Source organism: Morone saxatilis, unplaced genomic scaffold (genome assembly GCF_004916995.1).
Source record: "Morone saxatilis isolate NCDOM2014 unplaced genomic scaffold, NCSU_SB_2.0 Contig11, whole genome shotgun sequence".
Lineage (NCBI taxonomy): Eukaryota > Metazoa > Chordata > Actinopteri > Moronidae > Morone > Morone saxatilis.
In genome coordinates this window covers 5,804,772-5,825,188 of record NW_023339663.1, presented here as the reverse complement: position 1 = coordinate 5,825,188, position 20,417 = coordinate 5,804,772, and the positions used below count along the sequence as shown (strand labels likewise).

General features: G+C 37.6%; 1 protein-coding gene across 5 annotated transcripts in view; it reads left to right on the top strand.

The window, feature by feature from the left end:
• tspan4a (tetraspanin 4a) overlaps positions 1-20,417 on the top strand; it is a 117,303-nt gene that overhangs the window by 64,397 nt on the left and 32,489 nt on the right. For all 5 annotated transcript variants that reach the window (XM_035682060.1, XM_035682065.1, XM_035682066.1 and 2 more), the window contains 2 exons: positions 5,860-6,051; positions 17,074-17,148. In XM_035682060.1, coding sequence (XP_035537953.1) covers positions 5,860-6,051; positions 17,074-17,148 — 267 coding nt within the window. The remainder of the gene's footprint in view (positions 1-5,859; positions 6,052-17,073; positions 17,149-20,417) is intronic.

Below are 20,417 nucleotides of genomic sequence, written 5' to 3'. Positions count from 1 at the left end.
CACTGGTGTTGGTATTATTTGGTAGATTGTAGAGTTAGTTGGGTACAGGTGTTTCTGACCTGGACTTTTAGAATGATATTCTTATATTTAAGCCACTGTGTACAACATATGTAGAAACTATTGGTAGATGTGGAAAATGTGAAAAAAATAAACTTTTCAAAAGACACCTTCCTGCACCCCACCAACCAGATCTGACATGAGGAGACTGAAATGAATTGACTGAAAACACATGACACCAATCACAAATCATAGTAATTATTTTATATTTTACCTTTGTTCTGTACATTGTAACTAAAGATGTCCTAATATGTATTGTTACGTTCAGTAAAGGCTAATATAAATAATATGGTTCATAATAAATCCAAATCCAGTCCTTTCATCACAGTGTCCTACTGTGTTTTGGCTAAAGTGTGCCAAATTTAGTGAGCTACAGCTGTTATTTCAGTGTGTCAGATACATATTTAATCAGCATATATTCTGCTGCTGTAAATATAAGTAGGACTTGGATCTGGATCAGGGCCAAACAAACCCAGACAGACATCTGTAATTGTAACACATTACCCCAAAGAGTGGTGGTCAGATTTAGAACTTTGACCCCAATCAATTTTGCTCTTGAAACAAGAAGACTGTGCAGAAATATATCCTACCCTCCGGGTTTTTCTACCACTTCCATAAATCAAATGCATTGCAAAGGTAATACAGATGTAAAGTATAAAATATATCAAAAACCAACAACCTTTAAACCTCATCATCAGGCTACAACCATTAGAATAGATTTAAGAACCATGAATTCACTCTTTTGGGACAAACTGAATACACGATTCACACATCAAAGCAGCAGAAAAAAATAATACATGGAGCATGTAAATTCATTCCTTGCTGTGGTACCCATGAAAACTCCTTTTTCGGTTAATCTTTGGTCCTGAGAGCTTCAACTGCTATTCATGTATGTATAAAAATTCAGGTTATGACCGTAATCATACTAATATAATTATATCAATATGTATTCCTGACCCGGGCTCTGGATGGAGTTCTGATAATTGCAATGAGACCAGAGCACCAGTCATGTACTGTGAATGTATTCATTAAAACATCCAACTGTATTATACATTGCAAATCCAGGAGTCAGGTACATCTACTGCACATGTATATTTAATTGCGGAAATCGTTCAGAGAGACGTCCTTTCATTACTGTATCATCAAAATGAAACTAATGTAGATACCTCTGCTCCATAGTGCCATCTTTTGTACTGTTTCTGATGCAATAAAGACAGTTTAGTTAATGGCTATTTATTGAAGAAAAATGTATGTTCACATCAGAAGCTTTGTTTCAAATGCTGCTTCCAGATGGCTGCATCAATTTAAACACTGCAAATCTGTGTGACTGTAAAGATTTAAGCTGCTTTTTGGGAGAGGGTGTTCATTTTGATCAGAGTGAAAGTAAAACTCCCTATAAAAGCTGCTACATAAAAGGATTTTTGATAAACTTCAAAATTAACTGCACAAATAAGTCCAAACTTTGGAAACTGGGGTGATTAAATGTTGCTAGAAGTCATTGCTTCATTATAATATTGCATTTTTAGGTCAGAGTTCTAGTGTAACGATTTTACAACATAATTGATCAGTTGATAGGGTGAAAATGGCCAACAATTGCTGGTTTCGGCTGTTTAAATGTGAGGATGTCTTGCTTTTCTCTGAATTATCTTCACATTTTGGACTGCTGGTCAGAAAAAAATATATGATGTTGAATATGTCACCTTTGTCTCTGCGAAATAACAATGGGTATTTTTAGATAGATTACTATGATGGGAATAATCTATAAAAATAACTTGATAAATTACATGTTTACAAATATACTACTATATATTATGATACATAGTATGTATCTCCTAACGTAAATGTGATGGCAGTTTCTGTAAAACCTCCAAGACAACACTGAATGGAAAGGCTGCTGCAGCACAAGGTCAAATATGCACAAAGAGCCATCACGGCTTTTGTATGCTGTACTGATGGTAAAGCCCCTTAAGGAAATATTTGATTTGTGATATTGGGCTATATAAATGAAATTGCCCCGACTTGACTAATATATGCATAACTTAATAATCATGCACAAAGAAAATAAAATCAGTTTCATAAACCATAAAAAAGAGGAATGGGCCGATTTTAAATTGCTGAGGAGATTCTTCTCATATCAGATCAGTCTATAAAAATATTTTCCCCTAGCCGTGCGGGGCATAAGAGGTTAAAGAATACCCTCATACTGTACTACCATGTATATCACCATGTAATAAATCATATAATAATCAAACCTATATAAAATTTATATTTTCCAACTTTCATTAATGCAGTGTGCTTTACATACAACATATGAGAAAATTGGAATGAATGAAATGAGAGTCACAAAATGAAGTATTGTATGTGCTTTTCTGCTGTCGGACATCATAAAATAAGCAGCAGAAATCAAATAAATGATGAGAAAGTAATGAGAAATGTCAATAGGTAATTCACTAGTGAATCTGGGACTACACTTCTGCAAAGACACACGTACATGTCTCACCCTACATGTGAACCCACGCATATAAGAGTCTTGTGCAGTGGATTAAATGAGCACAAATACGGTACTATCCAAGGTGGCCATACGCTTGTACTTGTCAAAGATATGCAGAAGATTACTGACCGGATCTTTGACGAATTTTATTTATTTTATTTTTTATAGGATATGATATACAGATCTGGATACAGATCCATAAACTTGGATACCATTGGATCTTTCTGGATACAGGTCATTTTTGTCCCGTGGTCGGTAACTGTAGATCGTACACACCTACCAAATATCATCAAGGATTTGCACGTCAAACAAGCTAATTATTTAATCCAACTCTTGTTGGAAGGTGGATAGAAATTGAGAAGAGAAAAATAACAAGTCAGTAGAGAACAGTCTCCCAACAACCTTGCACGCACAATAGTCATTTCAGGCTTCAACAAAAACATACATTTTAACTGATGCAGAGAGAACAGAAAACACTCATCTTCCTTCAACTTCTCATTGCTGCTGTTCTCAGACATGTCACCACTGCCTCTGCACCAGATGTCAAATATTATGCTAGCATGTGGCCCTTTCTATTACTGTCCTGTTACATTTAAATAAAGTGTTAGCAGATCTGATAATTTTCTAATTTGACAAAAAGCATTCACTTTAACAGCTGGGTGATCCCATTAGTATGGTGATATATTTCTCTCTCTATATATATATATAGCTATACAATTAGTAAATATGAATCTCTTTGCGGTTGATAATTCCTTGTATTTTTCTGAGGACTTGGGCTGATGTGGATAAACGTGTCCTGTATGTCTGTTGAGTCTGAACTGTCCCCATGTTGTTTTATCCTTCCCTCCAATGAGCTTAAAAATCTGACCTCAAAAATGTTCACCACCATCAATTCCCGGAGTTCCTTTTTTATCCTTCACCCTTCTTACTGCGGCCAATCTTCATTAGAGAATATACTCTGGGGCGTCATAAGGGTCCGTTGTGAGTGACAGTGACCCAAAGACCCTTAATTTGCAAGCTGCTGAAATCTCCCAGCCGTGTTAGATAGTGAACAGAGACCTGCCTCAGTGAGTGGAACATGAGTGCTTTTTTATTTCTGCCTTGCCCTACTTCTAGCTCAAGAGCTCATTAAATAAGATATTGTGTTAAAGCTGGAAATAGAAAGAAAAGCTGGTGGGAAAACAATAATCGTGTATCTAGCCATAGTAAATATCATTGTTTTTTGGGAATCTTGTCAAGTGGCCGTAGAGTATGTGTAGAGAGTGTATATGATGGTTTCCTATAGGTATTTTGTGATTATGTGTCTCTCAAGGCAAACATGCTGTGGCTCAAAAAAATTCAAAGAAGAAAAAAGTAGGATCCATGCTGGCTTTGGACTGCAAAGAGTGCATATTTCCTTCCAGAATGGCTTAATTCTTCAAATAGTGGCACTGACTGACTGTAATTGGCCTCATATATTAAAAACCTAACCTCTTTAGTGAAGGTGATAATTAGTCTAATATCACAATTCAGTATATTTAATGGGAAATTCATACTTTCTTTCATTGAAATATGTTCAAGGAATTAAAGACTGTGAGAACCAAAACAGTTTTTATTACAGAAGTGCTGTGGGCCAACCCAGTCTCATAGAAATTAAGTTAATATTGAACTAATTTGCAACAGCAAATAAGTTTTGAAGGAAATTTAATACCGACCAGATTATGTTAACTACAAGAAATGTTGTTCATTAACGTATCTGACAAGTCAAAAAAATATTGAAGAACGTATCAGAAAAATTTTCTTTAGAACCTATTTAATTTGTTAAAATACAATATCAGCTGGCAGCATCTACAGCATTATTAATCATCTTCATGGTTATATGTAGGAACTGGCAGCACTTTGTTATAGTTTTGGTCTTGGACTTTGGTCTTGGTTCATGGTCTTTGTTTAATACACAAAAGGTCTGCAGTGACATGAATCATGAAACACAACATGATCATCACATTTCGCCTAGTGTGAAAGCTGTCAGGTGGAGTAAACTGGAGTGAGGCCTCTCGAAAAGGAACATCTCCCAACCAAACTCTGGTGCGTTGTGTTTGTGCTGAACACATGTGGTTTAACATGAATTTAAAAGCTTATTACGTGAACTCTAAAGCAAAAAATGTCCAACGAGATCTGTTCGAGCAACCTATATAATTATGCAACATCTTTTGGAAAACTTGCTAACACGTCAGCACGAGTACAGGAATTTTCCCTAATACATTAGAAAGATAAAAGAGCAGTTCCTCATTAAAAAGCGAGTAGAGAAATCGACCACACAGTAACTACCCCTCCTATTATAGTACTGCACAAGACACCCCTTTTTCATCCTGTTACTACACGCTCATCATTATTCATCATATATTAGGTCCAGTTGCAGTAAGGACTAATAATCTTCATAAACAGTTATGCCTTTGTGAGCTGTTACACCAGAGAAGTCAAATACACATAAGATGAAGTGATGTCCTACATGACTTTGCTGTGAGTCGCCGCTATTTGATTTTCCCACATGGGTTCATGTAGCGCTAATGATGCACACAGCTCTTGCTTTGTTTGTAAGACATCTGCGTGAATATGAAACACATTAAAAGCAACAATTTATTATTTATTGAATGTGAGTCCATTTATTATATTGTTTTTCTTTGGTAATAATAAGCTTATTCGCTTTCTTACTGGGAGTTAGATGATACCACTCTCACGCCTGTACAGTTAATGTGTAGCTACAGCCCGGCAGTGGATAAGCTTAGCACCGCTAAAGCTCACTAATAATCAAGTTATATCTCGTTAATGTCAAAAATCTGATTTCAGGGACTTGCTTGAGACCAGTTGCCAGGCAACTAGTGAAGATTTCAGGAATTTACTGCTTGCTGGGAAGGAATAGTCACAACTTTCACTTTGGTTTTCATACAGCTTAAGTAAACACGATATGACATGTTAATTAGTAAGCTTTAGAAGTGCTAGTTGAAGGATTTTGTAATCGCTGCAAACAACCAGGCTAACCCCCTGTTTCCAATCTTAATGCAATGAAGCTAACAAGGTGCTATGATAAACAAATTTTCCCAAATGAAGAACTGTTCCCTTCCACCTCTGTTGATCTTTTATTTTTTATCATTAATTGCTGTTTTCCCTCCTCAGTCTTTGTTCACTCTCATTGGCATGCAGTTTAAAAAAACAAACCAAATACCACAACCAGTCTGCACATATTTTTACGCACCGCTGTGTTTGACTATGACGAGTTTGACTGTGTTGTTAGCACACTGACAGCTTTACGCCTCTTTGTGTTTCCTCTGCAGTTGGGAGGATGTGGCATACTAGGAGTGGGAGTCTGGCTCTCAGTGACCCAGGGAAACTTTGCAACCCTGTCATCATCCCTTCCCTCCCTGTCGGCAGCCAACCTGCTCATCGCGGTGGGCACCATCATCATGGTGATTGGCTGTTTGGGCTGTGTGGGAGCTGTCAAAGAGAGCCGTCCTCTGCTGTTGACGGTAAGTCATTTGCCAGGGTGGTTTTATAATGCTGCCGCTGACTTTAAACAAAAGGCTGTGTTGATGAGATGATGCCACGTTCTCTTATTCCATTTTGTTGTTGTTGACATGATAAATGACATCAATAACATTTCAGAAAGTAATAATCTTTGACATTCTCCTACAGCATGAGTTTCTGTTTTGGTTCCATCACCGATTGATAGGGACACACTGGTAATTCAACCAGTGTGTCCCTATCAATCCATTTCATGAAAGCTTTTACCTTTGTTGTGAACAGCTGCTGTTTCCTCACAGAGGAAAATATCTTACACACAAGAAGTCTTTCATTTGAGGTTTGTGTGAAGCAGAAATGCAGCATTATTATGAGTCTCAATAATCACTATGGTTTATAGACAAAGGAAAGATTAAGCAGCACTGACAGAAACTAAAAAACGTCAACACAAAACCTAAGGAAGAAGCACCTTGAGTAGTTAGTTTCCACAATGTATTCTGAGTTGTTAGACGTATTGTTGAACTATGTAAAGATGGCAATGTAAAGGTTTTTATATCCAACAGACGACGGCTAACAATAATGCATTTTAGTGGCTAAAGCTAACGTTAGCTTCACAGGCTGAAGGGAACCTCCCAGCCCCAAATCCTGAAGGTCAGGATTGAGAATATGTAAACTTTTTTTACTTAAACATTTATAGGATATGTTTAAGTTTAAGTGGGACAGTCAGACTATCAGCAGCTGTCTGTTTATACATTTGACAGCCACAGAGCTAGCTGCCAACTGCCCATCTGCCAAATGACGTTATGTGATCAGTTAACGCCAAGTCATTTATCTAGAGGAAGACCCACCACTGCAAAAAGACTCTATCCCTTCAAACGTCAAAATGATACAGTTTTTGAGAGAAACCTTCGATCAAGCTTAAATAGTATATATATATATACATGCTCATGTTAACAACAGCTGAGAGTTTACCTTTGTGGTTCAGTGACAAACGCCCTGCATTAATATTAATTAGCTGCAGCTAATTGCCATCGAAATTGATGGTCGACTAAAATTTTCACCTTCAGCTTGTTAAGACATTGTTAATTATATAAATAATGGCCTGCCTACAGCGTTTTGAGACATTGTTAATAATGTAAATGATGATGTAAATGCCACACGGACACAAACCAATTGGTGACTTGACTAAAAACAATTCTCACAGCTCACAGTGACACAAATGTAGTACTGTACGCCCTCTAATATTACACAAACAGCTAAATCCAGGCAAACAAGACACATCTAAGCAATATAACCTCCATATAATTATCAGCTTGTACATACAACTAGGGAATCTACTTTGCAGACAATTAACCTCTATTTAATGGCAATAAAGGGACATTAACAGTTTCTTGCCATTTTTCCAGTGCACTTGTTGTTGGTTATGTGACTTAGTATATGATGATGCTAGCATGTTAAGTTGAATGCTGTATCAGTGTATTTTTATACATATAAAAAAATGCAAACCCTCTGACATTTCCCACATGTTGCAATCCCGAGAAACACTGTTTCACTAATTTGAAGAAAAATGGGCAAAACACAGCCAACACAATACAAATAACAGCCATTATGTAATAAAGAGAATGTTTTCAGTCTTTCTATTAAAATGAAAATTACATTTTAATTTTAACTCCTGGCTTCCACTGCAGTTTATGGGCCATATGGGGGTTAAGACTTGTTGTCAAGGCCTCCCCTTGGACCCACTCCAGTCCCCACATGGTTGCTCTTTTACTATTCAGTTTAATGTCTGGAGATATTTTTAGTAGCTTTGCTAATCTCAGTAGAACAGTCTCCTGCTCTTTTGTTTGGGGGGTAAACAGCTGTCTCATTCATGATGAAGTACTGACAGCATTGTTGTAATCACAGGAAAGAGCAGTGCAACACATCATGACTACAACCACTACCATTCATATAACCGCTCTCAACCAATAATGTATATCTTGTATTATGAAATATTTTCACATTTAGTATCAGTAACACACTTCAATAGGCCTATTATTCATCACAAGTGCTTAAATTGACTCAAAACAAGTGCATATGCAGTACAGTCCATCATGACAATGATTTATAGTAAACTCTGATTACCTGTTTTGCTTGAATAATTGCATTTCAGGTCATTTACTCTCAGCAGTAGAAATGTGGAACCTCCCACTATTCAGCATTCAAATTTATCAAAAAGCTACAAATGCAATGTGGCTACCAACAAGCACACTAAAAAAGTACAGATATTAGCTACAATTACAGTAAGGACTGTAAATGGGGCTCCAAACTTTCCTTCTTTTGGTCAAAATTACCACTGATATCAATGAAACAGCAGGCAGAGATATTTAGTAAATGTAAAAAAGCGCTGTGTGCTATGATGAATTTTGATATGAGTTTACAGCAGGAGTGTCTAACACTTGACTGACCTGAATTTGCCATGGGAAAAGACATATATACTTACTAATATGCAAATCAGGGCATACGAAGTGTTTGACATCAAATATCAAACATTTTTATGCTCTAATTTAAACAAATTTTGAACCAAGCTCCAATTCCAACCCAGACATCCCTGGTAAAGTGTGACCTCCAGATCCTTACAAGATTAATAAATATTTTGATAAACAAACAAGCTCATGTAATCAAGCACATACACTGCACAGCATTTATCAGAAAGAATAATTCTGGGTGGGGGAAAAATTGCATTAATCATTAGAAAAATGGCACAGCAGGAGAAAGCAATTATGAGTTCTGTGGGAATCAGTGTGAGTGTCGATCATTAGCATGATCCATGACATTTTCCCCACAGTGACCAGACGAATTCCTGTGCTGTGTCAATATAATGAGACTGGGCAAATTATAAGTCTGCTTTAATGAGTGACAGAGCAGCCAGTTCTTCAAGGAGATTAGAAAAGACTTTTTTCCTTTCAAATTTCAGGGCTAATTAGCATGTTGATCACTGATGAGGGACACAGAGTATTGCAACATTGCTGTGAGATATTTGAGGAATTATTGTTGCGCTCTGTGCTGGCAAAAGTATTATTGCCTTTTGTGTGTCTTGTAATTTGTTGCAACAAACATCAAGGATAGTGGTTTACAGTTTTTAAAATATGCTTTTTAAATTCTGTGATCTGAATAACTTCAAAGACATTTCAGCTTGTATATGAATGTAAAACTTCATAGACATTCCTGGTGTAAGCTCCAGTCTTAACATTTGGCTGAGGTATTGCAGCAGTCTTTGGACAAAGTTACAAAAAAGGAATATGGGTTGCATTATTAGTGTGCAAACAGATTGCTCAAAAAAAGAAGCCTTTAAAAGGCCCTGAAGATTTATTTCCTATCATCAGCTGCATACTATGAGCGATGAAGTTATAAAGTTGAAGTTAGAACAATAGAATGGTTAGGTAGAAAGAATGTAAGGAGGTATTTCATGTGTTGACGGTTCTGAAAATAAAAGTCCTTTTCATTTTTAGACTATACTGGGTAACTGTTGGAGCTCTATCAAGGCACGGACAGACACAAAACTCAACACAGCAGATGAGCAACTGGATTACAAAATATCTGGTTGTTTTATAAAAAAGACTAAAGGCCGCTGCACACCAACCCGATTATCGGCCATCGGACGCCGTCTGACCAGTCGGGCGCGAGGTCCGGTGACTTCGAGTCGGTTTCGATGTGTCCCGTGCGTCGTCAGTCGGTGTCGCCTCGGCTCATTTTGGCCGATTAGCACACTGTAGAATCGGCCGTGCAGAGCAGACTGATCAGTCCGACTGCTTTTCTGCCGACGGTCGGCCATCGGGTTGGTGTGCAGAGGCCTTAAGGCTGCCAACTTAAGGAGAAAAGTCAGACATAACTCCAAAGGTGCTCTTTAATTAGTAAGAGACTGAGCATAGAATTTGGTTTTGTGTGCAGCTAACAGCAAGTCTCTAGAGTAACCTGATCAAATATCCAGCCTTTCCACCAGCTTTGGATCCGATCAGGCCAATCACAATGGTTTAATTATTATGGGGCAGGTTTTATACGACAATTGACAGAGGAGTATCTCTGACTGAGATCTGAACAGTCCCACATTTGGCTGCTCTGATTGTAGGTCTATCCGATTGCATCCATTGCAGATCAAACAGTCAAAGTAGGCAGTGGTGGTCAAATATGAATTAAATGTTTTCAAAACAAAAACTGACCAAGCACTGCCCCAATTTGCATGTGCCGCTCAGCGCTATGCGTTTTGTTACACTGATTGGTTGTAGATTTATCCAATTGCATCCAGAGGCATTTTGGTCTGCACCTGGTAATAAAACCATTTAGAAATCAAAAATGAAGTGAGAGGTTCCAGACTAGTTTGCATTTGTGAATTAGTAGAGCATGTGTCATGTTAAATCAAGTCTTTCAGGTGCTTTTTGTCATTTGAGCGCAATGCACCAGTCATGACATTTTGGAGCAAAATCTATACCCTGTCCTTTTAAATTGTAAATAACAGTCATTTAGGGTCAATTTTCATCAGGGTAATGGGTAATTACAGTCATGTTTCACACCAGTAGGTTCAGACAGTCAATACTAGTGCAAGTCAAAAGGCACAGAGGAGGTGTGGTAGGTCTGTGACCTAATCTGCATCAAATTTGTCAAAAAGGTGAGATCATTATAGTGTAAATGGAGGCAGATTGTTTATACTGAGCAGCTTTACACGAGTCCAAGATATAGAGTCTGTAAAAATGATTGGACCCACCACATAAAAAGAACACAGCTATCACCTCAAAGGGTTTCCTCCATATACACTCAAGGCAGCAAGATCCCAAAGGGTATTGATTTTGGAGACGCTAAAGGACTGTGTGCCTGACATGGCTGAGCCACTGTAGCTTTAACACTGCGTGGAAATCCCAGCATGGATGAACATGAAGGAATCAATCCCTGTGCATGGACTTTGATTATAGTTGTCAACCTGAAGCCCTGCTAAGGCATCAATCTCTGCTAAACTGGGATATCAGCACTACTGGTCGAACAAGACATAACATAAATAACATGAGTATATGCAATGGGGCCTCTGGAGTGTGTTATATAAATTTTCATAATGTGTGCAATCTGCATTTAGACTTTAGTGGCTAATAAAAGCTAGTGTTCTTCAGATGTATTAAAGTCATACTTAAATGTTACAACATAAATCTCAACTCTCTTGTGACTAATTGTAACGCTGTTACTGTGGAACTGCTCTGCTGCAATAAAACAAGCTGAAAACATGAAAATACTTCAAGAAAAGCATAACCCCGTGGAGGTCTCTTCTGGTCGCTGGAGAAGTCGGTATCCTGCAGGTTTTTGTTCCCCCCTGAAGGTGTCAGTTAGATACAAACCAGCTGTGGGTCATTAACTCTCACGGTACAAAAACTGTAATGGAACAAAAACCTGCAGGACACCCGTCCACCACGAGTAGAATTGAGAGGTCTTAAAGGACCACTTCACTGAGCTTTATCTCTCTTGTGATAGACGGACGTGATAATATACACCATTACATGTGTCAGTACTATCTGTATCTCATAGACTTGCACAGGGAGAGCAGTAGCAAGAGAAAATACTGTACAGCTTTCCTGGCTTCAAATTCTTCGTGTTATCTGGTGATGAGAAATGAGAAGTCTTGAGGCCAAAAATGAATCTTTTTTGCTATTGCTCAGCCAGCAACTACATGATCAGGGTAAGGATTTCAGGGATGAAAGCAGCCTAAAACATACAGAGAGTATTAAGTTTGATCGTTTATATATAGGAATGTCACATTATGTCGTGCAAAGTGGTGGAAGTTATTGCAATGTTGAGGTGCTACATTTTGAGGTTGTATAACAATTTTACTTTCGACTTCTCCTCCTGGTAAATACTATATTAATTTGACTACTTGTGTGTGACAATAAGAGGTTTTCTTGGCAGAAATTAAATAATAAATATGCATAACTGTGTTTTCATTAGTGTATAATACCTGATAATAAGAATTATGTTTTTGTTACTTTAGAATGAGCCATTTATATCTAAAGAAGCCTTCCACAGAGGCTGCCATGTTAAACTGTTTCTACAGTAGTCCACATTGAGCAAACCAAACACTTTAGATAGGGCTGTACACATTTTTCACACGGTTTGCAACCACTGTAGTTTCTCCTTCATTGGAAGGAAGGTGAGAACGAAAGAAAGTGAGGGAGTTGCAATCTCAAACTACACAGCTATATGCCACTAAATCCTACACAGTGGTCCTTTTAATTAGAGTTTCAAATAAATGACTTTTGCTTGTAATGATTTTTTTATTGTGGTATTGGTACTTTTACCTAAGTAGAGGATCTGAGTGCTTCTTCCACCACCGTAAATAGCGATAAGTTTGAAAGTCATAAGAATGTTGTTGGACAGCAGTTTAGTAAGATGTAAAGCTTTTTGCTCTGTAAAAAACAGTTTATAGTCCCATTTTGTTTCCTTTTATTCTGATCTCCTATAAATCTTTCCTGCAGTTATACTGCTGGAAGTCACTGGTGCAAACAGAATAATGTATTTCAGTTTGAATAATGACAATCCAGGAAATACATATTGAGTCTGTTTTGGTCCTTTTGTAATGGGATCTGAGTCTTTGTTTATAATAATTTATCACAGTGAGACACTGAGCGCACACCAGCACAAAACGACCCCAACTTCAATTTTAGATTCTAGCTGAGATATACTATATCCACGGCCATTTACACAAACCTTAGTTTAAACACAAACTACCATTTAACAGAAGAGCAGATGCAAATGTGTTTCCACTGCCTGTTGTGTCTGTCACATAAACATTCTTGTTAGGCAACAGCCTTTCAAAGTAATTTGGAACAAATTATGCTGTTTTCCATTTTACGTCTCAAACATTTTTTTTTAACGCCGAGTAGAAGACCTGTTGGCAACCAGCTGTTTAGGTGTTATTATTATTATTATTATTAACACGACTGGGAAGTTGCATCTGTCCTTTTAAATGAATTATGTTTCATCAAGGAACAAACATCTTCAGAGCGATTCCACTGCACTTGTCTTAATTGGCACGCTGTTATTGCTTTTATCATCATTAGCCTTTCTACAGTTCACAAATGGATCGTCATCATTTACAGTTATTTTCTGCAACTCATTTGATAATGGTAAGCCGCCATTCAACGCAGCAATTTGAAATTCCTCAAGGTAATTCAACAGCTTTCATGTTGTATATTATAACACCAAAATGCAGTCTTCTACCATCAAATGATCCTATTGAGTCTGGATATTGCCTGTGGTCTAAAGAAGAGGAGTCATATTTCTTATTAAGAGCAGATTAATGGGGACATATTCAGAGAGCCACAGGGGATGGATCTGTTTGTTTTCCAAGTGCTGGTGAGTATCCGTTTCTCATTCTTAACGATGTCCCTTTGCTCTCTGGTGTGATTTCATGGTCTCAAAGAAACACCAAAGAACAAAGCAGAGCAAAGGGCCATTTAGAGACAGGGAGTTAAATTATAAAAAGGAGAAAAGCAAAGAATATGAAAGTCTTTCACTTCTTTAAAGGACCAGTGTGTAGGATTTAGAGGCATCTAATGTTAAGTTGCAGTTTGCAACTCTGTCTTCACCCTTTCTTTCAAAACAAAGCAGAAAATACGGTGGGTGCAAAATGTGTGAAAAACGTAAACAGCCCTATCTAGAGCCAGTGTTTGGTTTGTCCATTCTGGGCTATTGTAGAAATATGGTGGTTCAACATAGAAGGCGACCCATGGCATCTGTAGATATAAGAGGCTCATTCTATGGTAACGAAAACACAACAATTGTTATTATTACGTTGTTATACATGCATATTATATTCAACTTCTACCAATAGATCCTTGCAAATTCTCAATAGTTAAAACACTAAATGTTATGGTGCAAGGCTTAGGACATTCAAATGATGTGTTCATTAGCCATCAGAGATTGACAAACAAAATAGCAGAGCAATGAATATAAAAACCTTTTAAAGCAACTTCAAATCATATGTCCTATAGTTTTCCCAGTTGGAAAGATAACCAAGCCAATCATGCGTGTATAAGCAAGATTAACAATCGGGATGCCATCTTCATGTGCCAGAGCCGGAAAAATTGCCTGAAATGGCCACAATTGTGGAATAGGTAGACACAACTATATGAGATGTTGTTAGTATACAGAGAAAATAATCCCTCCTACAGGGATCAGCTACCATGTATGTCAAACTAAAAAATGAGGTGCAAATGCAATGGTAGTTCAGTTTAATTATCTGGCTCCTCTGCTTGATGTGCAGATAATTAGTATTTGTGAGCAACCCGCTTACTAGCACATTTCCATAAGAGCTCAACTAAGTGATCATTTGTTAAGGTCTGTCAGAATGGATTCATGGTCTGCCTGCTTGTTTTTGATTTCATCTGCTTTCTACTGGCCAAGAATCGATTAATGCAGGTCTAAGTAGGAAAAACATAATCCAATAGGAAGGTTAAAGTGCCTGTGGCAGCATGAATCTGCTGTAGAACTCTTGACCAGATGCTGAATCTAAATTTTTAGAGTTTCTCAGCTGACCCTTAACTCCCAACACTGCAGAAGGATAATATTTTCTTTTAAGGACCAACAGCAGGTCAAGAAATATCACTAAAAGACAAAATGACACATTTATTAAGTATAAAAACCTGGCTTTTGCCATTTTTTTTGTAAATCTACTTTTGTAACTGTGGTGCATATTAAAAAAAAGTTTAAAAAAATGTGACTGTGACTGGGGTGAAATCTTGTATCTAAAAGTCTTTCCTCTCTTGACTGAACTGTATTTGGACATTACTGGCTTGTTAAAGGATTTCATCACCCCTAAAAGCTTAAACTTCCTCAATCCACAGTGGAACATATTTCTTCAGTTTAAATAAACACCCAAAAGTCCCCCAAAATTGGAGAGACCTGAAATTTTTACACAACATAGAGCATTAAATTCAGACAATGAAGTCTGACAGAACAATAGAAATTGATTTCAGACGGTTGTTTAAGAGCACCTCTTCAAAAGAGCATGAGTGAGTCAAAGACACCGTGGGCTTTATGCTGTTACCTACTCAGTCTCTCACCTTCCAGTGTTGCCATGCTTAGTGATTCATTCATGCAGGTGCTGCCAAAAAGACCTCAGGGGCAACTGGCAGCTCTGTTCGATGCCAGTCTTGTGAACTAGCAATGCTCACATCCACTGTCAAGCAAATACCTGGAATACACGGAGGACATGTAGCCATGATGTCTTTGAAAAACAACATCTCTACTTTTAAAATTTGTTTTGACCCTTTGAGATGGTCTCAAGCTTTCTCACTCTCAAAAAACAATAGAGCCACACCAGCAGCTCTGTGAGACTGTACTTAAACACAGTGGGGCTTTGAGCTGAAAGCGAATGTCAGCATGCCAGCATGCTCACAATGTAAACATGCTGATGTAGCAGCAGGTATAATGCTTGTTTACCACGTTCACCGTTTTAGGTTTATATGTTAGTATGCTTGTTTCCTGTATCTCTATAGTGTCATATCTGATAAAGGTGAAAATGTCCCAGATAAAAAACCAAACCCTTCCGCCATATCGCGCAATTTTCTTTTAGCATTTTACCAGTGATGTCATTATATGGAATCATTCTTAAATCATAAATCGGCTAAGAAACCATTAAAAAAACTATTTATTTATTTTCTTCAGCAATTCAGTAAGAGCCACCCTCCCCTTCTAAGCGCAAAGAAAAAACTACGGTGGCCACGAAATGCACAAAAAATGCGAATGACCCTAATGTTAGTGTTCGGTTTGTATTTTCTGGGCTACTGTGGACACATGGCAGTTCAACATAGCAGACTCCATGGAAGGTGACCCTCAACATCTGTAGATTTAAAAGGCTCATTCTAAGTAACAAGTCTTATTTCCAGGTGATTATACATTAAAGAAAACATACCTATGAATATTATATTCCATTTTTGCCAATACACTGGGCCATTAGCTGCTAACACTTTTAACATTTCCAGTTTGCAAAAATGTCAAAAAATGAAGAAGAAAAGTAATTGGCTCCATGGCAACATTATACTTCCACTTTACATCCCCCAAATTATGGGAACTGTAGAGCATGAATATCCTCAAAATCGAAGCAAGACAAAGACTAATAATAGAAGTGACAAAATCTATTAATAATCACTTTTTGTATCTAGAAGTAGCACTGTGGATATCTGTACCACATTTAATAGCAATCCATAGAGAAGTTTCTGGGATACAGTCGAGACCAAAGTGGTGGACAGAAAGACAGAGAAAAAGTTTACCACTATTGTTCTCCAAAATACAGGACAGAGTTGGTGTGTGTAGATGGATTTGTCTAGAGACATCATTTGATAATCTATTGCCATTTAACTGAGATCCTTTTGTGACCCTGTGGAACATTATACCATTGTCTCTCAAAATATGTCAACCCTCCCTGGTTCAGACAGTCACTCCCATGTGTGAAAGACAGCCATGTTCTAGCGGAGTAGTTGATGGATGAGCTCGTAACTGTTTTAAGCACTCACATGGGCCCACAGGAATAAGATGTATCACCCATCAAGCAGCTCATCCCAGCCGCCATAGAGAGGAGGGGTGGGTGGGGACTGGTGAGGAATAAAATGTGGCTCTTTTAACAAATTTAAAAGTGGATAGAGGAAAACTGTATATCACCTCTCCCAGTCTGTCCTACTTGCTATGATTGTCCGACCTCCTCATCTCTCTCTGCTCTCCTGACCTGTCAGTTAGAAATATCGAGGCTGAACGATCTACAGCTCTTCGATCGTCCTTACTTCGCCAACTCCTTCTCCTTGACAGTCTGTAGCCATTTCGTTCTTTTCTTACTTCTTCCTTTCACTGCCTCACACACTCTGGTTTCTGCTGCCTTTAACCTTCCCTTTAATTTACACTTAATTCTCTCTTCACAGACAGGTGCCTATTATTCCCCTGTGGCCTTTTCCTGCTCACTGAAAAATGGTGTATTAAATAACTCAGCTGGCCTCTCTCTTCCCTTTGTGTCTCCACAGTTCTTCATCCTCCTCCTGCTCATCTTCTTCCTGGAGATTCTGTCCATCATGCTTTTCTTCATTTATCAAGACGAGGTAAGACACCCTGATTGCTCTCATCGTGGTATATCCTGTGATTTTCCCCAGCTTAGCAAGAAAATAAGTGGCTGTGGAAAAGCTCTTCATATGTCATGCAGATTGCTGATGTTCCAGATAGAAGCTGGCATGTTAAAGGATGAGTCTCAGCAGCAAGGTTGTTTTGAAGTTCATACAAGCTGTGTTTGTTTGTTGGTTAAGAAAAGAGCATGTCAGCTGACATTCTGCATAAATGATGGTTTAATTAATGAAACTGAAATGATATTACTTTGGTTTACACAATCACATCTATCTCTGGGCTCCAAGACCGGGAAAAAAACACACTGTCCACAATTTCCCTTCCTTGTTAACAAACCTTAATTTATCTTAGCTCATCCATTTTGGATGATTTCCCCAGTAAATAAACAAGTCAGCCAAGAGAAAAGAAGCGGATGAGCTATCCCTCTCCTAATCCCTTCACATTTTCAGCTAAGGTTTTAATAATGCATTGAAAGGGCATGTTAAATTCCCTTTATCTTAATCTTAATTAAGGGTTTAAGGGCTGGATTTTGGATTTTTTGGGATATCTTAACAATATGTACAACATATTATTGTTATGTGGTATTGCAAATATTAAACCCTGGAGACTCGTTTGTAAACAGTGACAGTGTGTCTTATATTCTGCCAAAATATCTATCAAACACATAATAACAAACCTCATCTTGACAATGGGTATTATTGTGGGATTAGTTTGACCACTGGAGGGATTAAATTCCGAAAAATGTCTTGGTTGATGCTATGAATGACTCAAAAGTTAGAAAATATGGTCCGGGTGCCTTCTAAAAGCATTGCCTTAAAGGCCTTGAAAATTCTATATATGTTATCTTGTAATGCAGAACTGCTGTTAGTACAGTCTGAGGACTGCTCCGACTATTCACATAATCACTTAAAGGCACAATTAAATTCTTAACAAACAAAAGGGCCTGAACATTTTGCAATAACATAATCAAAAGTCCAAAGCATGTATTGCTGTGTTTTAATCAAATTACTAGTTAAATTAAATTACAGGCAACATGGCAAGCAGTAAAAACGAGAACAGCAGTGAACAAATGACTGCTTTTGTATAATTTCATGGTTGATCCTTCATCAATCAGCAATTCAATTACCATTTCAAATTTGGTAGAACATTCAGGGCTGCAACTAGTGTTTGTTTCCATTGTAGACTGACTGATGAATTGTTCAGACAATAAAATGCTGATAACATTTTCATAGAGCACAAGGTGACATCTTTAAAATGCTTGGTTTGTTCAACTAACAGACTCAAAACACAAAGATATGGAGTGGACTTCACTTTAGAGCCCCATCATAAATCATTGGCAATTACTCAACCACTTGTGTTACATTATTCATGTGCAGGGACAGAGAACATTATCCCCAAAGATTTAGGACAAGGCTAACACCGCTCATTTTGGTAAATAACACCCTACTTTGATATTTCCCCATGTTTCTGTCTAAATTATACTTGCGACCATAGACCTTGAACCTGCACATACTTTGTACTGGCTTTTATCTTTGTTATTGTAATTCTTGCATGATTATATGATTGCTTAATGTGTTGTATTTCCATCTCAGTTTGTCTTTGTTGGTGTAACCCAATGAGTATTTCTGTAGTGGCACGTTCTTCTGGGCTTTCAGCCAATCAGCACTGCTCTGTTTAGCTCTTAATGAATGTTGTCTTTTGTCATGCCTCACCTTTCTCTTAGGAACTGTGTTCCCTTATGTTCAGTGCACCCCATTATTCAGCCTCTGAATAATTCAGTTTTGTCTACCCAGGAGGCGATTAGCGACAAAGAGTAAAAAGTTGGTGATGGTATAGATGTTCTGCAGAACCGTTGCACCAAGGGGAATCACTCACAGTAAAGAATGGGCAGCCATTGCAAGAACTGCCATTGATATTTTTAAAACAGCATGGGACTTACTTTGTAAATGGCTAAACGTGATAACTGCTGGAAAACTGAAGAAAAGTTGTACAGTATAATATCACAAGGCACATCTAACAACATGGGTCACCTAATTATTTGGTAGCAAAGGGACTTTTTTAGTAACTAAAAATTCACTGAGGTATTATGTTTTCGTTAGGTAGTGTGCATGGTCCCTTACTACAAAGAGTGTTGTAGATCAAAGTAATAGGAATCATTCTGAGGCTACAGTCTGTGTGTTGAATGAAATTATCCACTCTTTTAAAACCTGCACTAGCAACAATCACTCCCAAAACTACTCATGATTATTTTAACTACCGCCCCTATGGTTAAGGTCTGGTTGTTTTAACCAACTTAACCACTCGGCTAAGATCACTGTCATTGGTGATAAGTGGAGACAAGATGTGAAACCCTTAATATGATGTTTAAATAATGCTTTCCACATCCAACCATTATCCTTATATAAGAATAAGAAAGACATTTCCTAATTTTAAGCTGCTTGAAAAAAGAAGTCTTTGCTGTTATTATTCTTAGGAGAGCAGTCTCCACACCCCATGCAAACAAACTGATTGATGGACAGGCGGATACTACACTACTGATATTAAGTCTTGTTTTGAAAATCCAATTGGATCAATACAAAACAATAAAAGGATCTGTTTCATTGTACTGTTATTATTTCATCAAAGCTTGCTGGAATTGTCTCCACAAATTGTTGTTTCCTGTGATGTTAGATCATGTTGTCTTAAAAACACCTCTTAGTGAATGCACTCTTTGGAGTTATTGCTCATGCATTTGATACAGGAATTAACTGAGAATAGTGAAAAGAAAGGCTTAATGTTTGACAATCTTTTGATGGTGATGAAAATGTATTCTACGTGTCTTATTAATGATGCGCCACATAAACCATGGTACTACCTTGCTCTCTCGAACATGATAGTACATTAGCTGCTTTTAATAATAAAATAGTGATGGGAATTCCAGCTTTTTTGAGTGAGTCAGTTCATTTGGCTCGGCTCAGCAATAAAAGTCGGCTCTTTATTTGGTTCCACTTTTGGTTTTTATAATTCAGGCTAAAGTGTAATGTTTTTACTTATGATTGGTATGTGTACTCATATTATCACTTAAATTTGTCAATATGATTACTCTAAATCATTTCAAGAATACCATAATTTTACATTACATGCTTGGTATTAAAACGTAAAATAATGTAACGTGTCACAATGCTTGGGTCTGTAGCAGTCTCTCATTCTTTTGTAATTCTCTTTTAATTTCCTTTTCCCCCCCAATTCATCTTAAAGGGGAACTTGGCAA